Source organism: Pipra filicauda, unplaced genomic scaffold, assembly GCF_003945595.2.
Source record: "Pipra filicauda isolate LSUMZ 115617 unplaced genomic scaffold, ASM394559v2 scaffold45_size4122338_pilon, whole genome shotgun sequence".
NCBI classification, from domain to species: Eukaryota; Metazoa; Chordata; class Aves; order Passeriformes; family Pipridae; genus Pipra; species Pipra filicauda.
Window position 1 is genome coordinate 3,906,074 of NW_024104598.1, and position 19,733 is coordinate 3,925,806.

Sequence of the window (19,733 nt, forward strand, 5' to 3'; positions counted from 1 at the left end):
GGTGTCATTTGTTCCCAAGATCAGCTGTTTCCCTCCCAATTTCCACTGAAGATTCCCTAAATATGCTGGCTAACCTGTGAAGCAAACCCAGAGCCTCCTCCACAGCCAGGAAAACCCTCCTGTTTGATGTTAGAGCAGCTAAATTCCTCTTTAAAAACTGGGAATTCTAACACAGACTGGCTGTGTTCACAGCTGAATGCAAAAATATCAAGGATGGGGAGGAAATGGGGAAGGCATGGATGCAGGATGGACAGCTTGTTTGTTTTGGAAGCATAACAAGCCTTACTTTTACATGCTGGGGTCTTTTATCCCCCTCAGTGCCTTCCTCCCAAGTTCCTCCTCCCTATGAAATGGATTTGGGCTGGCTGTGGAGAACTTCTTGTATTCCTGGATTTGTGCTTCTCAGCCAGCTCCCAGGTAGGGCAGAGGTCCCAGTGACCCTCCTGCTGTGTCCCCAGAGCCTCTGAAGTTTTTCAATACCTCACTGGATGAATCCCAGAGGGAAGCTGTCTCCTTCTCCCTGGCCCAGAGGGAGCTCGCCATCATCCACGGACCACCCGGCACAGGGAAGACCACGACCCTGGTGGAGATCATCCTGCAGGCTGTGCAGCAAGGCCTCAAGGTGAGGGGCAGTGGCAGGGCTGGGGTGACAGTGACCACCTCTCCTTGTGTGGAGTCCTCACAGCACCCCCCAATATCAGAAGGGACCTGCAAGGAAGCTGGAGAGGGACAACTCATCAGGAACTGGAGTGGTGGGACAAGGGGGAATGGATTCAAACTGAAAGAGGGGAAACTTAGGTTGGATATTGGGAAGGAATTCTTCCCTGTGAGGGCAGTGAGACCCTGGCACAGCCTGCCCAGAGAAGCTGTGGCTGCCCCATCCCTGGGAGTGTCCCAGGCCAGGCTGGATGGGGCTCGGAGCAACCTGGGCTGGTGGAAGGTGTCCCTGCCCATGGCAGGGGGTGGGACTGGATGGGCTTTAAGGTCCCTTCCCACCCAAACCATTCTGGGATTCTATGATTATTGTGCATACTCAAGGGCTTTGTGGCAGCTGGAGCAGCTCCCACAGGAGCTGTGCTAATCCAGAGCCTGGCTGGGCTTGCAGGGATCAGGGATTTTCCCACCAGCTCTGATGAGGTGCTGATAGAAGCTTCAAAGCTCAGGTTTGCTGTTTATTGTAGACTGTACACTAGTGCTGCAAAGCCAGGTGAGAATTACCTTTGGAGCCTGGAGGCCCTGGAGATGTCAGTGGTTTATTCCCAATAGGTGCATGTTGGTCTCCCTCTCTCTGCTTCCTCCTGCTTGGACACTGCTGCTCCAGGATTTTGGTGCCCTTGGAGGTACCAAGCAGCTGCTCTCTTCCCTGGCAGGTGCTGTGCTGTGCCCCTTCCAACGTGGCTGTGGATAACCTGGTGGAAAGGCTGGCCAGCTGCAAGGCCCGGATCCTGCGGCTGGGACACCCCGCTCGCCTGCTGGAGCCCATCCAGCAGCATTCCCTGGATGCAGTCCTGGCCCGTGGGGACGACGCCCAGATAGTGGCAGATATCAGGAAGGACATCGACCAGGCCTGGGTACGTGTCCCTGCAGCTCATCCCACATGTGTTGCCTGGCTGCAGCACCCCATCCACAGTCCTCCCTAAAATAAGGGACAGCTCTGCCACTTCTTAGATACCTGTGCTCCGGGTTATCCCAAAAATCAGCGACTAGAGGCAAGTCAGTGACTAGTCCTGACATAATCCAACCTGCATACCCTGGTTAAACCAGGTATTTGGGGGTTCAGGATACCACGAGCCCCCAGGGATGCTCATTCTGGATCCTCCTGTATCCAGGCAGGGGGGTTGTTGGTGAGTCTGTGTTTGTGGCCAGTCAGCAGGACAAAAGGACACTTCAGGGGCGAGAAAAATAATGGCAAAGTGCAGCAAGAGCTGGGAATGGATCCAGAGTGGCCTGGATTAATCCCATTTACTCTGATTGGAAGTCAGAAAATTAGATATTAGGAAGAAAATCTTCCCTGTGAGGATGCTGAGGCCCTGGCACAGGTTGCCCAGAGAAGCTGTGGCTGCCCCATCCCTGGGAGTGTCCAAGGCCAGGTTGGACAGGGCTTGGAGCAACCTGGGCTAGTGGAAGGTGTCCCTGCCCATGTCAGGGGTGGCACTGGACAGGCTTTAAGGTCCCTTCCCACCCAAACCATTCTGGGATTCCGTGATCTCCATCTGCTGGAAGGCAGAACTCCTCCTGGCTGAATCCCTCACGGAAGTGGGAGAATCACAGTCCCTGCTGGTGTGCCCTGCCCCTCACATCGTGTGTCTGGCATGGTTCCTGCCATCCTCTTCACCAGAGAAACATTCCCATCATTAATTCACTTCCTAATGAGCTGTCTGCCTGTCCTGACACTCCCTCCCACTCTCAGCCACCTCAAGTAGAAAGCAGAGCACATTTAAAAATGCATCTTTAATTTCTTCTTTCTCAACCTAGTTTTCCTAAATTTAACTTACAAAGTAGCTCCATTCTTTGGGATGAGGTTTTGATACTAAGTTATTTTCCCTTCCCTTCTGGTGACAGCACTGTCCAGAAGCCATTTTTTACTTCCTAATTTATTTTCCATCGTTCTCACTAGTGATTAATTTTGCTTTTCCTCTCCTTGGGAGACATTTGGAAAGCTGAGGGTTTTTTCACTGTTGATTCTCCATAGTAGAAGGGAAATTAGGGAGGAAGCAGAGCCTTCAGGGTTGAGGTCTCCATCTGCTTCCTCCCTAGGAAGAGGATCATGGTGGTGGGAGGGAGGAACTGGCCACCAAGGCTTGTAGTCCAGCTTGTTTTGAGCTGCCCACAGTCAGGTCTGTCAGAGAACATGACCCTGACTCGTTCCATCTCTCTCTCTGGGCTGCAGAAACCTCACCTCTGGAGTCCTGGCCCGTCTTTCCCCCCTCCTGCCTCAGTTTCTCCCCTGCCACGTTCCCTACTTGTCCCTGTAATAATTTCTTCCTTTGCAATTCCACACTTTGACTCTTCTCACTCCTCCCCTTCCTCACAACCCCAAACCACAGGAGGGCCAGTGACAGAAATAAAACCCTGTGCTCTCTTTGGGCACTTCCTGCCCCTTTGTGCCTCCTGCCCTCCTCAGCTGGCTTCAAGCTTCCCAGGATCTCAGCTCCTGGATGCTCTGCACCAGCAAAACTGCAGCCCCACAGTACCTGAACAAGAAAGGCAGCACAGGTCCAGGTCCAGGTCCAGGTCCAGGGGGATGAAGCAGGTAATCCAGTAAGGAAACCAGGCTCAGCCTGGCCTGGCCTTAAATACAGCTCCCAGACCAATGAGTGGGTGGGTGGGGGCCCAGATGAGACAGGTGGGGACAATTAGAGCCTCGTGGCACCCATGGAGCCCTAATTAGGGCTGGGTGAGATCCAGTCTGACCATGTGCCAGTCACCATCCTGTGCTCTGTTCCCTCTGGAATGTGCTCCCTGCTCCCTAAGCTGCTTCCAGAGCCCAGAATCAGGCAGATGTTTGGATCTGAGTGTCACAATCCATCATCAGAGAACAGTTGCTGTGGTTAATTTATTCACTGGATCTTTGCAGAAGAACAGACATTCCCCTTGGCCCTGCTGGCGCTCTCAGCTTGCCTCTCTGATATTCCTGGTTCCATCAGGGAGGAAGTTGATGCTCATTTGCTTTGTTCCTTCAGCTCAGTCCACCTGTCCCTCAGGTCCAGCTAAGGAAGAGGTGCCTGTGTGGTCAGGGATCTGCCTCTCTGTCATCTCCCACCTGGAATTTCTCAGCCCATTTTCACTCCACTTGACAGACACGTGGAGGTTTCGGAGTTTTAAATACCCACAAGTTCAACAGGCTGAGCAGAGGCTGCAGCATGAGCTGATCCACGTTAGACCCTGGGAAATCCATCCATCTGGAGCGTGACTGTAGGAACAATCAAGCCTTATTGGTTTGGCTCCATGTAAAAGCTTCTGTCTGCAACACTTCATCTTGATTATCAAGTCATTACCTCCAGGGAAATTATCCCAGTTTCCCTCTGGGATTGCTCAGGGTGCCTGCAGCGAGCCATGGCTGGGCTGAGGTCTTGTGGCCGCTGGTCTGGAAGTGCTGGTGCCCAGTGCTGGTGGTTTGATGTGTTAGATATATTTAATAGTGCTGCTAAAAAAAGCCATGGGCCTGTCTAGATGCTGCTCTGAGTCACTTAGAGCAGCCCAGAGCTGCTGGTTTGAAGGGGCAGAGTTGCTGCTGTGGCTTGGGGAGCCCTCCTGCTTCCAGGAGCCAGAGGGGCAGAGCTTCCCAGAGCAGAAGGAGATAGGAAATCCCAGTTACCCTCACCCAGCAGAGGCACGAGACCCCTCTTCCCAAACATTACCTCCTGCTCCGTGTCCAGATTTGGCAGGTCACAGGCTTGGCTGTTGGACGGACTGAGCTGACCAGAAACAGTTGGTTCCATCCCGATTTTTCTGTTTCCTAGGCAAAGACCAAAAGGGCCCAGGACAAGGGAGAGCGGAGCCATTTCCTGGGTGAGATAAAGACCCTGAGGAAGGAGCTGAAGGAGCGAGAAGAAGCTGCCATGGCCTCAGCCCTCAGCCACGCCAGCGTTGTCCTGGCCACCAACACAGGTGTGGGATCCCCTTGTCCAGGATTTTTACCTCCCTTTGCCAGGACTCGGGCAAACCACGTGCCCTGCAAGGGTACCTGGGGGAGCTTATCCTGCCCCAAGCTCTTGGGAGCTCAGTGGGGTCTCCCAAAGCCCTCCACAGGGGGATGCTCCCAGTTTGCACTCTGGCACAGGGGGTTGTTTGGCACAGAATACGTGTCTGGAGGGGCCTTTGTTAGCTCTGAGTAGGAACTGAGAGTTCAGTGAGTAAACAAGAGCTGCTGGAGGTGTGCAATCTGCTATTGATTGCATAAGTCACATGGAATTGCTTCCCTGCTTGGATTGTTTCCAGAATTGATGGAATCCAACACGTGTTTCCAATGCCTGCTCTCAGTCTGCCTGTTGTTAGTTCTGTAATCACCCAAGTGATTATTCCTGAAGTGGGGAGACATAAGATAAACCTTCCTCCCTCTTGGCCTCACAAAAGTCCTTAAATATCTGTCTTTAAAAACATAAATTATATATATTTATTTTATATAGTATATATATATTATATACTTCATTATATATAATATGTAACAAATTACAATGTATTTTATAATAATTATAATATATTTTATAATAACATTTTATAATAATTATATTTTATAATAACAATTTATAATAATTATATATTTTATAATAATTATAATATATTATGATTTCATATAATATTGTATATTGTAATATATTATAGGATGTTATATGTTGCATAATATATAGTATATGTTTATATTTTTATATATATTATATTCTTATATATTAATTTTAATATAAATTTTGTATATTTATCTTTAATTTATTAATTACTCATTAAAAATTAAACAAAAAAGTGTGGTGTGACACAGGATTTAGGGAGCAGATCCAGGTATCCATCAGGCATCTGCATCTACAGGTAGGAAGGTAATACCCCTGCAGTCGAGGGGGATGTGAGTGGTTAAAGTTTAACACATGTTAAAAGGCTTTTCTAGCTCAGATGTTTAATACTCCACTTATAATTTTCAGATTTAGTTGCTCAGGGATCATTTCCTGAAGGGAAACATCAATAATTTTAGGTCATAAAAAAGAACTCATGGGGCAAGTTACTGGGGTGAAAGTTAATGGAAAGATAAGTCTTCCCTTTATTCTCTTGGAATTGGCCTCTCCCTTCTTTTAACCTTGCCTGGAAAACGGGGAGGTTTCCTTTTTTTCCAGCAAAACTGGTATTTTGGGGGATCAGCTGTGATTTTCCCCTGGGGCTTCCCAGCTGGGGGTCTGGAATTCTGCTTCAGAGAGAGGTGGTGGGCGAACCAAGGGGTTGGATTTTGTTAAGCAGTGGTGGGATTTCTCTGGACCCGTGGGATTGGGGGGAATTCTGCAGCCCAAGTGCTCCGCCGGTGGCTTCAGCCCAGAGGAAAATCTAATCATGGCAGCACTCGGGGACATGAGTGGCCTTTAATTAATGGCAGTTCAATAAACCCAAGACTGGGAGGGAAGAAAACCAGGCTGTGCTGGTACAGGCTGGTTTAGACAGGAAGAAACTTTCATTTCTTCTCCTTCCACCCTCGGCGTGGCCAAAGGCAAAAGTCAGGTTATAAGTGTGCCCCTCTTACCAGAGTGGATTCATATAGGCTGGAAAACAGCTTTTAAAGGAAAACAGGGTGTCTTAGATGACAAGCTGTAAGATCTGAAGCAATACAGAGGTGCAGAGGCAGCAGGATTTACGGTGGCAAAGCCAAATCCCCCCTCTCAGAGCTGCTTTCAAAGGAGGAAAGTAGGAAGAATAGCACAGGAGCTGTGGGAAAAAAACACCTCTGTGAATAAAAATCTTCTCTCCTGGCATGCTGGCTTCTTAACCCTGCTCTCCTCCTTTTGCATCCTTTTTCCTTGTGAATTGGGTGAGATTTTGATGCCCCTGACATCCAGATTTCTGATCAATGCGTGGATCGGTATCAGGTAGGTCTGGGTTAGAGCAGGTTGTGTGCCAGGGTCATTTGTTTGATGTTACAAATGGGCTTCTGATACTAAAAATTAGCCCTTGCTGTGGTGGCCTGGTTACTTCTCCTGTGCTTTCCCTTCTCCCAGTGCCATGAGGAAGGACAGAGTGGCACAGCCAGGGGGTCAGCAGGGCAGAGGAGTGGGGACTCAGCCCGTCTCTCCCTCCTGGGCTGTCCCCCACTTCTCAGACTGGTGGAGCTGCAGTCCCTCACCCTTCCAGTGTTGGTGATGAGGAGTTCTGTTTGCACTGAGGGGGCAGCAGGAAGGTGGGTGTTCACTGCTCTGCTCTGGGTGAAGCATTCCAGGATCTCGTTCTCTTTGGCTGCTGTTTTCCAAAGAGTCTTGGAAGCTTCTGGGCCCAGATGCCGGGGGGAAAAAAAAAAGGGGACAAACAGGAATTGGCAAAAACAATCCTGACATACACATATCAATGTATACGTGCCTGGCATGGGCTGCAGAGCTGGATTTCTAAATCCCTGCAAAGAAATATCATTGTACCTTCTGCTTCCATCAGGTGCCTCCTCCGACGGCCCGCTGAAGCTGCTGCCCGAAAACCACTTCGACCTGGTGGTGATTGATGAGTGTGCTCAGGCCCTGGAAGCCAGCTGCTGGATCCCTCTGCTGAAGGCTCCCAAGTGCATCCTGGCCGGGGATCACAAGCAGCTGCCCCCCACCATCGTCTCCCACAGGTACAGTCCCGGCTCCTCCTGTTGTTTTTTGCAGCCGAACGCTTCCGAATCCTCACCTGTGGAGATATTTCATAATGGGATTATTTGTTGGATCTCCCCCTACCCACCCACCCACCCAGGGGCTGGTCACACTGCTAGAATTCCATCAGAGCTGCGTTACAGACGGTCACTGCTGGAAGTGGCTCCATCCCAGCAGGTTTCTCCTGGGAGGTGGTGCCTTTACCTGCGGTTTATCCCAGCCAGGGAACAGGGAGAGGCCCTGTGTCTGCTGGGCAACTGCCCCGGGGCTTCCAGGGCTCTGAGTTAGCAGCCAGGGAGAGCAATCCCACAGGAAGCCTTTGGCTCTGCTGTGGGATTGCTGGGAATTCTCAAAGGTGTGTGTGTGCCAGCACAGTCCCTGCAGACCAGGAGAAGCAGCACAGAGGCAGATCCCTTCCACCTCCTCCTGCAGGTAATTCCAGAGCTCTCCTGAAGGCCCCGAATCACCTGCCACCTCCTCTTTGGTTCAGGGAAAGGGATGAGCTATTTCCAGGGATGATTCATGCGGAGGACTCCAACCCTTCCTCCCACCTTCCCCTTCTCCATTGATGACAGCGGGCCTGGAGTGGGTGGGCTCCTATTTTGGGGTCCAAAGTGAGCTGGGATGGATCCAGGCTGGCAGGAGGCTCGGCTGTTACTACACCAGGGGAAGTCAGCCCTGCTCAGGCAGGAAGCTCCTGTCCAGCAGGAATGCTGGGGTGGGTACTCCAACTGCCTTCCTGTTGCCTGCTTTTTCCTCCATGGATCCAGCATTTATCACTTATTATTGTCAGGTTTTTTCCCCTTGAGGCTTAGGGAATGTTTGGTGGAGAGTCTGAAGGGTGCTCCTCTTGCTTTCTGACACATCTGGGGCTACCCCAGGATGCAGAGGGTATCCCACTACACCCCTTGCAGTCCACTCACCTGCATCTTGTCTGTGCTGGATGGTTTCTTCTGAGAGCTCTTCCCAGCAATGGCAAATTCCAGCCCCCTCACTGGCAGCAGCTTCAGACCTCCATCTGGATTTTGGCCCTGTCCCAGTGGGCACCTCAATGCCAGGACACTTCCTGTGGTCTGACAGGAGCATTTGTTTGCTGGTGTTCATTTGAGCCTTCATTCCCTCCTTTTCTGGCAGCCCGATTAATTCATCTCCACATCGGGGCTCTGATTTATTAACTGTACTCCCTGCAGATATCAGCAGATATTTATCAAACCTCTTGCTGTCACAACTCATTTCTTAGACAAACACTGGGGTGTTTTGCTGCTTGTTTGCTAATGGTCAGTCTGGGTGTCTGCACCATCCCAAATCCTGTCGAGACTGAATGGATCTGCTTTCACTTTGCCACTGAAGAGCAAGTGTCAGGCCTTGGGTTCCTCTGCCAGCTTCCACAGCTGGAATAGAACATGCTCCCCTCCTCCTTTATATTTGCAAGGATTAAAAAAAAACCAAACCCACAATATCCAGGGAAAAGGGGGGATTCTGCACAGCCTCACTACTGCTTTACCTTTCTGTGAAACCTCTTAAAGCTTTACCAGGATGGAAAAACCCAGGGCACAGAGCAAATACTTTCCATGTCCACAACAGCCTCAGCCTGGTTTTGCCATCCAGGAGCAATGGATGTGCTCCTGGATGCACATCCATTAATTAACCCTGTTAATGTGGAGTTCTTGAGGCAGGAAAACACAGTGACATCCTCCTCCAGGCTCTTCCATCCAAATTCAGTGTGTGCTGCAGAGATCAGTCACACCAGCATCTCCTGTCTCAGGGGTGAATAAGAAAAGGGCACACTGTGCAATCGTGTCTGTCCAACCTTTTCTCCCAGTTCTCTTTGTCTAAAGCAGTTGATACGTAAAAAATGTCTGCTCAGGGCACTTAGGATTTTGTTGGCGTAGAAATCAACCGCTGTAGGAATTAATTGAGTGGTAAAATAATAGAAATTATTAACAGGTGAAATATTCTCAAGCAGTTTAATTCCTCATTATTAATTCAGCATGTAGAGCCCTGTGGTGGGAATGGAGCTGGAAGGGTATGGAAGAGCATTATTCCTGAGGCTTGCTGGGAGATTTAATGGCTGTTTCACCTGAGTGCAGACAGCTCTCCCTACTTAAATTCCCCCCTTGCCCAGGAGATTCAGGGTCTGTGGGAGGGATCAGGCAACATGACAGCACCTTCTCATTCAGGAGCAAAGCTCGTTCCTGGTAACTGGAACGCATTTCCCAACCCCCCATCCTGCTCTGTCCCTTCACTCCAGCCCACCCCTGGCAAACTGCTGCCTCCCAGGTCCTGCAGCTGTGTCCATTCAGAGGTTATTCCCCATTTTTTTCCCCTATGATCCAGCAGGAAGGAGGGCTAATGAAACCCAGCTTCTTGGAAAGATCTGTCCTTAATTTTCCTTTCTGTAGGTTTAGTGACTTTGCAGTTCTCTGGTCGCATTTTCCAAGTACCTGTTGGGAGCATGGCAGGACTGGCCAGTACCACAACAATCCCTCACTGTGGGGCTGGAATTCCCAGGGCAGGGATTGGATGCGTGCTGTGGCCCTTAGCCTTGATGGAAATCATTCTCCTGAGCTGTCCTCTATCATCATTTCATCATCTTTGTGCTGGTTCATTGTGTCTGGCAGCAGCCAGCACCCCCTCACTGTCAGCACAGTATGAAAAATCTCTTCATGCTCACAAAATTCAGGCACGACGACTTCCATCCTTCTTCCTCAGACGGTGCCTCCGGCTGGTGCTTCCAACAAACCCTCTCTGTCAGTGAAGGCAAAGCAATTAAGCTCCCAAAAGGCTAATTTCATTAGGATTAATTTGTGCCCCAGGGCCTCTGCCAGAGGTGATGGGGTTTGGTGGGTGATGAAACAACGATCCCTGTGTTAGCCTGGGGCGAGCGGCAGGGAAGGATGAAAACACTGGAGCAGCAGGTGTCTGGGTGAAACATCAGCAAGGGCTGGCTGTGTGGACACCAAGCATTCCAAAATTTGGGGTTGAGCTCTGATCCTGATACACTGGGTGATGCCGACGCCGTGGCTGAGCTTGTAGTAATGCCAGTGTAGCCTTATGCTGACGGATCATGGAATCCCAGAACCGTTTAGGCTGGAAAAGACCTCCAAAGTCTTCGAGTCAATCTGTGACAGGTCCCCACCTTGTCACCTGGACCTGCCACGTTCAGTCGCTCCTTGGAGCACCTCCAGGGATGGGGACTCCACAGCCAACACTGCACCCTCCTGGTACCTGTGGGTGAAACAGGGGTGACAGTGCCACCCCAGCAGGGCCACGTCAGGTCGCTGAGCAGGGTCTGGAGTAGGTGCTGCAGGTGCTCCAACAGCATTCCAGCTTACCCATCGGCAGCATTCCGACTTACCCGCTGGCACCGACGGGCGCCGTTCGTGTCTGTCGCCGGGTGCTGGTTGAGCTCAGCCCAGCGCGGGTCCCGCCCGTGCCCCGGGCCCCCTCTGAGGTGGTTGTCCCCTGCAGGGCTGCGGCCCAGGGCCTGTCCCTGAGCCTGATGGAGCGGCTGGCGCGGCACTACGGGGAGCGGGCGGTGCGGATGCTGACGGTGCAGTACCGCATGCACCGGCTCATCATGGACTGGGCCTCCTCGGAGCTCTACGGCGGCCGGCTCAGCGCCCACCCCTCCGTGGCACAGCACCTGCTCAGGTGGGTCGCTTGCTCTCTGCTGGCACCTGAGCTGAGGTGTCCTCCTCATCCCGGTTTGCCCCTTCCCCGGGGGGGTTTTCTGTTCCTGCTGTCCCCTTGGCGGTGCCGTTTGCGTTTGGTCCTTTGGTGCGCCGAGGGAACGGTAACTGAGGGAGGTTTGTCCTTTTCTGCTGCCCGACCAGAGGTCAGGCAGAGTTCATAGAATCATAGAATCAGTTGGGTTGGAAGGGACCTCCGAGATCATCAAGTCCAACCCTTGATCCACTACCACTGCAGTTACTAGGCCATGGCACTGATGCCACATCCGGTCTCTTTTTAAAAATCTCCAGGGATGGAGAATCCACCACTTCCCTGGGCAGCCCATTCCAGTGTCTGATCACCCTCTCTGTAAAGGTTATCTTGTGTGTGTCCTCCTTTGGTATGGGAGCGTGGAATCCCAGAATGGTTTGGGTGGGAAGGGACCTTAAACACCATCCAGTTTCCATGGGCCCACCTTCCACTAGCCCGGGTTGCTCCAAGCCTTGTCCAACCCAGCCTGGAACACTCCCAGGGATGGGGCGGCCACGGCCCCTCTGGATACTGCAGAGCATTGTTACCTGTCCCTTTCCCAAACCCCTTGTGCAGGGACCTGCCGGGCGTCTCCTCCACAGAAGAGACCACCATTGCCTTGCTGCTCATCGACACCGCTGGCTGTGGCCTGTTTGAGCTGGAAGAGGAGGATGAACAGTCCAAGGGGAATCCAGGTACCGTCGCTCGGAAAATGCCATTGCCCAGAATGGATGGTCTGAGGTGCTCAGCCCTCCACATCCCAGAGGTGTCCCCCTTGGGGAAGGTGGGGATCCAGGGAGCCTTGCTCAGCTGAGGGATCATCCCCCTCCATAAATCCTCAGGCTCAAAGAACTCTGAGCTGGAGCAGAGTGGCCACGGGTCCGTGGTGACAATGTCCAGCGTGGGGGTGGCCAGCCAGTGTCCCCTTGCAGGGACATTCCTCCATGCTGAGGACTAGGACAGGGTGGAGGATCCCTGTGGGGGGTGCTTTACACCATGGAAGGGCAAACAGCAGCAGGGAGAGCACAAACCTGTGTTGGGAAGGCTGTGGGCAGGGCTCAGAATTCCTTCCGAGTCCTCTGCTCCTTCCATGAAATCCTGTCTGGCTCTTCTCCAGGGATTTTCCTAAGACATCAGGTTCCTGCTGCTTTTCACCTTAAAAAAATAGGTTTCATTATGGAGCTTGAGCATAAAGTCAGGCTGGAAAATACAAGGACAGCTTTTACCAGTTTAAATACCTTTTACCCCACCAGCATTTTAGTGCCTCATTTTTCCATGCACCATTCCCAGGGCCCCACTGAACAGTGACAGGCTCTTGTCCCCTCACAGAGAGCCCAAAAGCCTTGACTGAGAGAACTCAGGGATTTGGAGCAGGGGATCAAAAGCACAGCTCCCCAGATTTGGGAGGCAGCCTCTTGGCTCACTGCAGTCTTGATGTTTATTGCTGTGTTTTGCTGCAAAGCAGAAGTCCAGCCAGTGAACCAGGGAAATAATTCACATTTGATTTAACTTGTCCCTTTAGATCCCTCTGAACCAGGCACCTTTCCTGCTGTTTGGCAGAGCTCTGGACCAGGGTGTCCTGAGCCTCTTCTGCTGTTTTAGGGGCTGGAGCAGGGTCTCCCTGAGCCTTTCCAGCTGTTTAAGGGGAGGGAGCGAGGTCTCTCTGAGTTTTTCCTGCTGTTTTATGGAAGCTGGGCACGTTTCTCTGGCCTCTGGTCCCCCTGTCACACTCTGTTTCTGCCCCAGGGGAGGTCCAGCTGGCCGGGCTGCACGTCCAGGCCTTGGTGGACGCTGGTGTGAAGGCCAAGGACATCGCTGTGGTGGCTCCCTACAACCTCCAGGTGAGCTGTCCCTCTCCTGGCATTCCCCCTCTCCCTGCACAGGGAGCACCACAATGTCCCAGAGACTGGCAGAGCCAAATTTAATCAGCATTTGGGGCCAACTCCTCCACATTTGAGCAGCTCGAGGCCGTGGGGGGAGGAGATGTTAGTTAGATGCACCATTCCCACCCTCAGGAATCATCACCTGACCTCCAGGAGGTGCAAGCAGGTTTGGGAGGAAAGGATTTCCCCCAAATTGTGCCATTTTAACCCTTTTCACCCCTGTCTTTCCTTTAAAAGCTACCTGTGGCCTGTTTTCCAGGTGGACATGCTACGAGAGCACCTTTGTCACAGCCACCCCGAGCTGGAAATCAAATCAGTTGATGGTTTCCAAGGAAGAGAGAAGGAGGCAGTGATCCTGTCCTTTGTCAGATCCAACAGGAAAGGTAAGAGCTCGCTGCTGGAGCGTGATTCCGTGGGGAATGGGAAGGAAATGGGAAGGAAGTCGTGCAGCCAAGCACTGTGGTTTGATTGCAGTGCTCTAGGACTTGGCTCTGAATGGAATTACTGGCAAAATGCTTCCTTTTCAGCCTTTTTTGTTTAATTAATGAATATATTTGCTGTCAGGGTTGCAGAGGAGGCTCCCATGGTACAGCAGGTTCAAAGGGGCCGGGACTGCTCAGTTTGGAGGTTTCCTGGCTCTTGAGGCCTCAGAAATGATTGAATGAAGCAATAAGAATGATGATGATGATGATAATGATAATAATAATACTAATAATAACATCCCATCCCATTAGCCCCACATTTACTGGAGTTGGGGGGTAATTTACTGGGTTTGGAGCCAATTCTGGGTCGGTTCCCTGCAGGAAGCAAACAGGAGCTGGCATCCCAAGTCAGGCACGGAAAATGCAGCTTTTGGGAGCAAAATCTAGAGCGGAAAATCAAGTTCTTTCCTATCAGCAGCTTCAGAGAAAGTTAATAGCTGGAAAAAAGCTGCTGCCCTGGGGGCACGAGGCTCCTGTGGGGGAGTGGAAGGATTTTGTGGAGCGCTCCAGGACCCCTCTGTCCCGTGCAGGGATCACTGCCCTTTCCAAAGCCACAGGAGACACAACCCTGCTGCCCTGCCTGTGCTGCTGAAGGTGAAATGCTGAGTGCTGATGGCAGGAAGGGGGGAAAAAAAGGAGGGAAAGCATGCATGGAAGGAGGAGGTACCTTTTTTTCCAAGCCTAGAGGAAGAAAAGCAGCGTTGTGGGGAGAATGGAGGTGGGGACAGCACTAAGAATAGTCCTTATCCAGGAGTGACTCACCCCTGTGCTGGTAGGAGCTGGTGTCCCAGGAAGGTGGGTGTCCTCAGCCCCTTTCCCTGTACAGGGAGCAGCCAGAGCTCAGAAGTGGGGCAGGAATTGCCTTCCTGGGGGAACAGGGAGGCTTTTCCTGCATGGGGTACAAGAGATGATATTGATGCTCTCTGAGTCCCTTGGGAGAAATCCATAACCTCTTGCAGCTGCGTTTCTCCACTCAGAGCAGGCCAGGGACCTTGACCTGTCCCTCTGCCACCATTCCTGATCCAGCAGGAAACTTTTTTCTTCTTTTCAAAGGAAATTGTTCCCTGTGAGGGTGGGGAGGCCCTGGCACAGGTTGCCCAGAGAAGCTGTGGCTGCCCCATCCCTGGAATGTCCAAGGCCAGGTTAGACAGGGCTTGGAGCAACTTGGGCCAGTGGAAGGTGTCCCTGCCCATGTCAGGGGGTGGGACTGGATGGTGTTTAATGTCCATCCCAACCCAAACTATTCCAGGATTCTCTAATTCCCAGATCAAAGGAGTTGGACTTGCCCCTCTAGCCAGGCTAAACCACATCAGAGGAGCTGGGAATGGTTCTCCGAGCTGCAGAGCCCGGAGAGGGGCTCACCCTCACCCCATCCCTCAAAGGCAGCACAAATTAGGCTGCTCAGGCACGGCAGGAGCAGAGCCAGGCTGGGCACAGCTCCGGTGGAGGCATTAATCTCTTCCCGACTGGCCTCCTCTCTATTCCCTGGAGCTGGAAGCTCGGCAGCTGCCCACGCTCCCCTTCTCGCTGGCTGATCCTCCCTGAGTCATCCCAGCACTGCTGCTCTGTGAGCAGAGGAGAACCTCCCCAGCTCCTAAATGGCTGTTCCTCTAGACCCTCCAAGGACGAGGGAGCTCTGTAGGACAGGGGGAGGTCCTTTACCTGCAGTTCCTCCTCTGTCGCAAGGTGAGCCTTTTCCACGCTGCTCCAGCATTGCCTTCGCTCCCAGATCCAACCTGGTCTCGTGTTGTGGGCCAGCCAGGGAAACATTTCTCCTCTCCACGTGCCTTCCATCCTCTTCCCTATCCCAGGAGCTCAGTGTGGAGCCCTGGCTCTGGCTGCGGGTGGCGAAACACAGGTAGAAAGAGGAATGGGATGGTGTGAGCGGGGACCCCGTAAACGCCGACTCCCACCCTTCCGCCAAGCAACCCTTGGGTCACTGGGACCGGCCCCTCGCCTGGATCCCTCCCTCCCACGGCCCTCCCTGTCCCTCTCCCAGGTGAGGTGGGTTTCCTGGCGGAGGAGCGGCGGATCAACGTGGCGGTGACGCGGGCGCGGCGCCACGTGGCCGTGGTGTGTGACAGCCACACCGTGGGCAGCCAGCCCTTCCTGCGCCGCCTCCTGGACCACTTCTCCCGGCACGGCCACGTCCGCTCCGCCTTCGAGTACCTGGATGACCTCGTGCCCCAAAACTACTCCGGGAAGGGCCGGGGCGAGCGGCAGCAGGGCCCGAAACCGCCCGCGGCGTCCGGCCCCAAACCGCAGCCCGGCCCCAAACCGCAGCCCGCTCCGGGCGGGAAGCAAAAGGCGGGAGCAGCAGCCGGAGCTGGGAGCCAGAAACAGGGAGCACGTTCCTCCCGGAACACCGCCGGAGCTGGGAGAGAGGACTCGGGGACAAAGGATGCCGGGGACAGGTTCAGGGCCGCGCTGGTGGCGTTCCTGGCGAGCGGCGAGGTGCAGCTGGATTTCCCGCCGTCCCTGAATTCCCACGACCGGATGCTGGTTCACCTGCTGGCAGAGGAATACGGGCTGCAGCACCTGAGCTCCGGGGAGGGCCGGGACAGGTACATCAGTGTCCGTAAGGGAGACCCCGTGGAGCCCCCCGAGCTGCCCCCCGAGCCCCCGCAGCCCCTTCCAGAGCCTGAGCATCCCAGCGGGAGCACCCCTGTCCCTGCGGAGCCGGGGGGGAGCAGCGAGGGCTCGGGGAAAGTGGACCTGAAATCCCTGCACCTGGAGAGAGTCCAGAGGGAGAAAGCCAGACGGGAGGAGGCGGCCAGGAAGGTGCGGGAGCCCGGCACCAGCAGCAGGAAAAAGGACAAAAGCGAAGCCAAAGGTAGGTCAGGCTTTTCATAACCAGAAAAGTTAATGGTCTTCCTTGAGCGAATCTTAATCCCTGTGAGTTTGCTCCAGACCTTGGGATTTGCCTGTGTGCATGAAGCATGTGGCTCTTGGAAAGCTCCCTGGTCCTTGTCAGAGGGGTGGGAACTGGCAGGAATGTGCATCAGTTGGCTACAGCAGCTGGGGAGAGGGCTTTGTGTACCTGGAGGCACATTCCTTAAGTCAGAAGAAAAACATTGGGGACCCTTTCCCAGGAAAGAGGCTCAGGGGTTCCATGGGAGACTCCCAAATGCAGAGGGAAGAGCTAAGAGGGCCCACACTGAAGGAAGCAGAGGCAGCCCAGGCTGTGGCTGTAGGTGGGTGGGTTTGTTGCCAGTCCCCATTCCAGGTGTCTGCTCACCTTTCCCAGGAAAGCCGGCGGTCGGGAGCGGAGCAGGAGAAGATTTCGACGCTCTGATCTCTGCGGCCATGGAGGCTGACAGGACCTGTGCCTTCCCCCGCTGCAAAGCCTCTGTCACAACCCTGGGCCAGCTCTGCCACCACTGCCGCCGGTGCTACTGCCTCAGCCACCACATCCCTGAGGTACAGCAGGGCGGGCTTAACCTGGGAATGTTCCCTGTGGAGCTCCCTGGGCAGGGTTTCCTTGCAGGGGGTTTCAGCAGGGCCCTCCCTGTCACAGTCTGTGCTGAGCTGCAGGTACACAGGGCTGCCAAGTGCCACACCTGGGCTCTGCCCGCCTTCTTTTCCTCTCACTTTGCCCTTCTTTGGCATTTTCTGGCATTTATACCCTCAGGCCATCGAGGCAGGGAGGAGAAATGGAGAGGCACAAGCTTAAGGCAGTGACTCAAGGGAGCTTAGACTCGATTCCCAGCCCTTTCCAGATTCCCTCTGCATCCTGGGGACGGGTCCCCAGCACGGAGAAGTGCTGTCTGGTCAGCAATTCAGAATTCCCTGTGCCCCTGACCCTCCTCCCACAGCTCCCAGGCGCAGTTCCGTGCCCTGTGGAGCCTCCCGGAGCTCAGCAGCCCTATAAATCCTTGGCACAGCTTTTCCCCCTGTCAGGAGCTATCTGTTTCCATGGCAAAGAATAGCTGTATTTATGGTCACTCACCATCCGGGGGGATGTGAATTTATATCCTGCAGAATCGCCTCTCCCTGCCGAATTGTAACGAGCCTCCAACGAGGAACAGTTGTAGGGATTCAAATCCCTGTTGGACAGTTTTCCTTGCTTTTTAAAGCCCATCCCTCTTCCCAGATGTTATCAGGCTTCCATGTGGAATAGCCCCAGTGGCTCTCTGGGACCCCAGGTCGTGGAAACATAAATGACTTCGGGATGGACCAGGAGAAGGGGTCAGATTTTAGGATCTCACCTGTGGGAGATGATTCTCGTGTTGGATTTGGCTCCACACCCCTCGGACACGGCCAGGGCTGGAGCACAGGCTGGGCTGGGAGAGCTTTGCCTGCACAGAACGAGCTTTATGAGGGTTTTTTAATTCCACTGCAGGAGACAGATCAAATTTCATGAGAGGAGCAGATCCGTGGCTGAAAAGGTCTCTTATTCCCCAAATTACTTTTCCCAGTTCACTGGAAAGGAAGTGGAAGGAGCCACTTGAAACATCCCAAAGGATGATTTACTTGCCTGGGCAGAGTCCAGTAGCAGAAAAATCACCTTTATATTTCGTGAGAGGAGCTATAAATGATGGTTTAACAAAATATATAATAATACATAAGAATAAGTAATAATATTAAGCTTCAATTTATTATTAAGAATAAATAATGATAATGAATAGTAAACAAAAATAAAAATTAATATATAATAGTATAAGCAGAAGGAGCCACTTGAATCATCCCAAAGGATGATTTGCCAGCTGTGCAGTCCAGGAGGAGAAGAATCCCCTTTATATTTTGTTCTGAAGCATAAATGAGGGTTTAATAAAATACATAATAATAAGAAATCATTTATTAATAATAATAAAAGGTGGATTATAATTAACAATAAATAATGATTATAATACCTGATAAATCTGTAAATTTATATAATTTAAAAATAACAATAAAATATAAATATTAATAAAATGAAAATTAAATTAAAAACTAAAATAAAACAAATCTATGTGTATATATAGTATTATATATAATATATAGTATTATATATAATATATAGTATTATATATAATATATAATTATATATAATGTAATAATAATAGATAACAATAAATATAGATAATAAGCAATAATTAAAAATAAATAAGAATGTAAATTGTGGTTACTAATGATAGGAGATGGTTTTAGGAGGATGCGAAGGTGGAAGAGGAATTCCACGCTCCGGGAATGAAACCCCCTGGTTCCCAGGTGGGTGATCCCTGCCCTGCTTCCCAGCTGGTGTCCGTTCTCCCCCTGCAGGTCCACGGCTGTGGGGACAAGGCCAAGGCCCAGGCGCGGCAGCGGATCAGCAGGGAAGGGGTCCTGTATCCCGGGAGTGGCTCCAAGGACAAATCCCTGGACCCAGCCAAGCGAGCCCACCTCCAGCGGCGCCTGGACAAGAAGCTCAGCGAGCTGACGAGCCAGAGGAAGGGCAGAAAGAAAGACAAGGAGAAATGAGGGACCTGAATCCCGCTTTTTTAACCTCAGAGCCGCCGCTCAGCCCTCCCAGGTCGGAGCTGCTGAGCTCTGGGGGGAGTGGGGGGGCTCGATTTTGGGGGGGACACAGCCTGGAGCCAGGGGCTGGGGAGGGAGAGGTGCTGTATTGTCCTGGTTATCCGTATGGACACGGTGATGGATGTTCACAGAGGCTGGAGCTCACGGTTACAACAGGCATTAAACACCCAAAGCAATGAGCTGCCACTGTCACGTCAATCCCTGAGGCAGCCAAAGATGGATGTCTGGGAGCAGGAACGTGGGAGGCACCAGAAACCCCGGGTGACCCTCTGCTCCAGGGAGGGTGACTAAGGAAATGGATGCCAGCCCAGCAATCCTCTGGCACTGCTCGGAGTGACCCGGCGTGTCCACACCACAGCCAGCACAGCCCAAACCCCTCGGGGCTGTCCCATCCCCTCACACCCAGGAGAGGGGCTTGGCAGGGGGCTCAGCCCCGCTCCGGGCTTGCATTGGGATGGGCATGGGGAGCTCCTGGGACACCAAGGTGCACTGGGAACCCCACAGCAACAAAGGCAGTGCAGCCCTCCCAGGCAGGAGGGAGCCTCGTGTCCCTCCCAGGCCTTCTCCCAGTCCTGTACCCCCAAACTAATCCATCTCTCACGTTGCTTCCTGCCAGTTGATCCCCGTTTCCAAAGCCTCTCTCCATCCCCACACGGCCCCTGCCCTATCCCCTCTCCTTGCTGGCTCCAGTCCCACTCACAGGGTCCACCCGTCCCCCCCAAAAATAGCTCCAGCAGCGTTCTTTTGCCCTCAGGATGAAGGAAAAGGTGCTGAGGTGCCTTGAAAGAGGAATGTCCAGAGAGGGGCACAATAAACAGCCCCAAACCACATGTTCCCCATCATTTTGGGGCTGAACA

General features: G+C 52.6%; 1 protein-coding gene and 1 long non-coding RNA gene across 2 annotated transcripts in view; one reads left to right on the forward strand and one right to left on the reverse strand.

The window, feature by feature from the left end:
• Positions 1 to 18,933, forward strand: part of IGHMBP2 (immunoglobulin mu DNA binding protein 2) — a 25,778-nt gene extending 6,845 nt beyond the window's left edge. The window contains exons 5-15 of the mRNA XM_027717947.2: positions 459 to 622; positions 1,371 to 1,571; positions 4,464 to 4,611; positions 7,120 to 7,294; positions 10,785 to 10,967; positions 11,592 to 11,710; positions 12,762 to 12,856; positions 13,158 to 13,281; positions 15,380 to 16,213; positions 16,628 to 16,800; positions 18,622 to 18,933. Coding sequence (XP_027573748.2) covers positions 459 to 622; positions 1,371 to 1,571; positions 4,464 to 4,611; positions 7,120 to 7,294; positions 10,785 to 10,967; positions 11,592 to 11,710; positions 12,762 to 12,856; positions 13,158 to 13,281; positions 15,380 to 16,213; positions 16,628 to 16,800; positions 18,622 to 18,819 — 2,414 coding nt within the window. The 3' untranslated portion in view covers positions 18,820 to 18,933. The remainder of the gene's footprint in view (positions 1 to 458; positions 623 to 1,370; positions 1,572 to 4,463; positions 4,612 to 7,119; positions 7,295 to 10,784; positions 10,968 to 11,591; positions 11,711 to 12,761; positions 12,857 to 13,157; positions 13,282 to 15,379; positions 16,214 to 16,627; positions 16,801 to 18,621) is intronic.
• On the reverse strand, positions 6,402 to 14,201 carry LOC120324202. Its single transcript, XR_005565318.1, has 5 exons — positions 14,143 to 14,201; positions 12,047 to 12,170; positions 8,237 to 8,497; positions 7,104 to 7,350; positions 6,402 to 6,957 (listed from the first exon to the last, which is right to left on the reverse strand). It is a non-coding gene; the product is annotated as an uncharacterized LOC120324202 (long non-coding RNA).
• Positions 18,934 to 19,733: the final 800 nt, after the last annotated feature.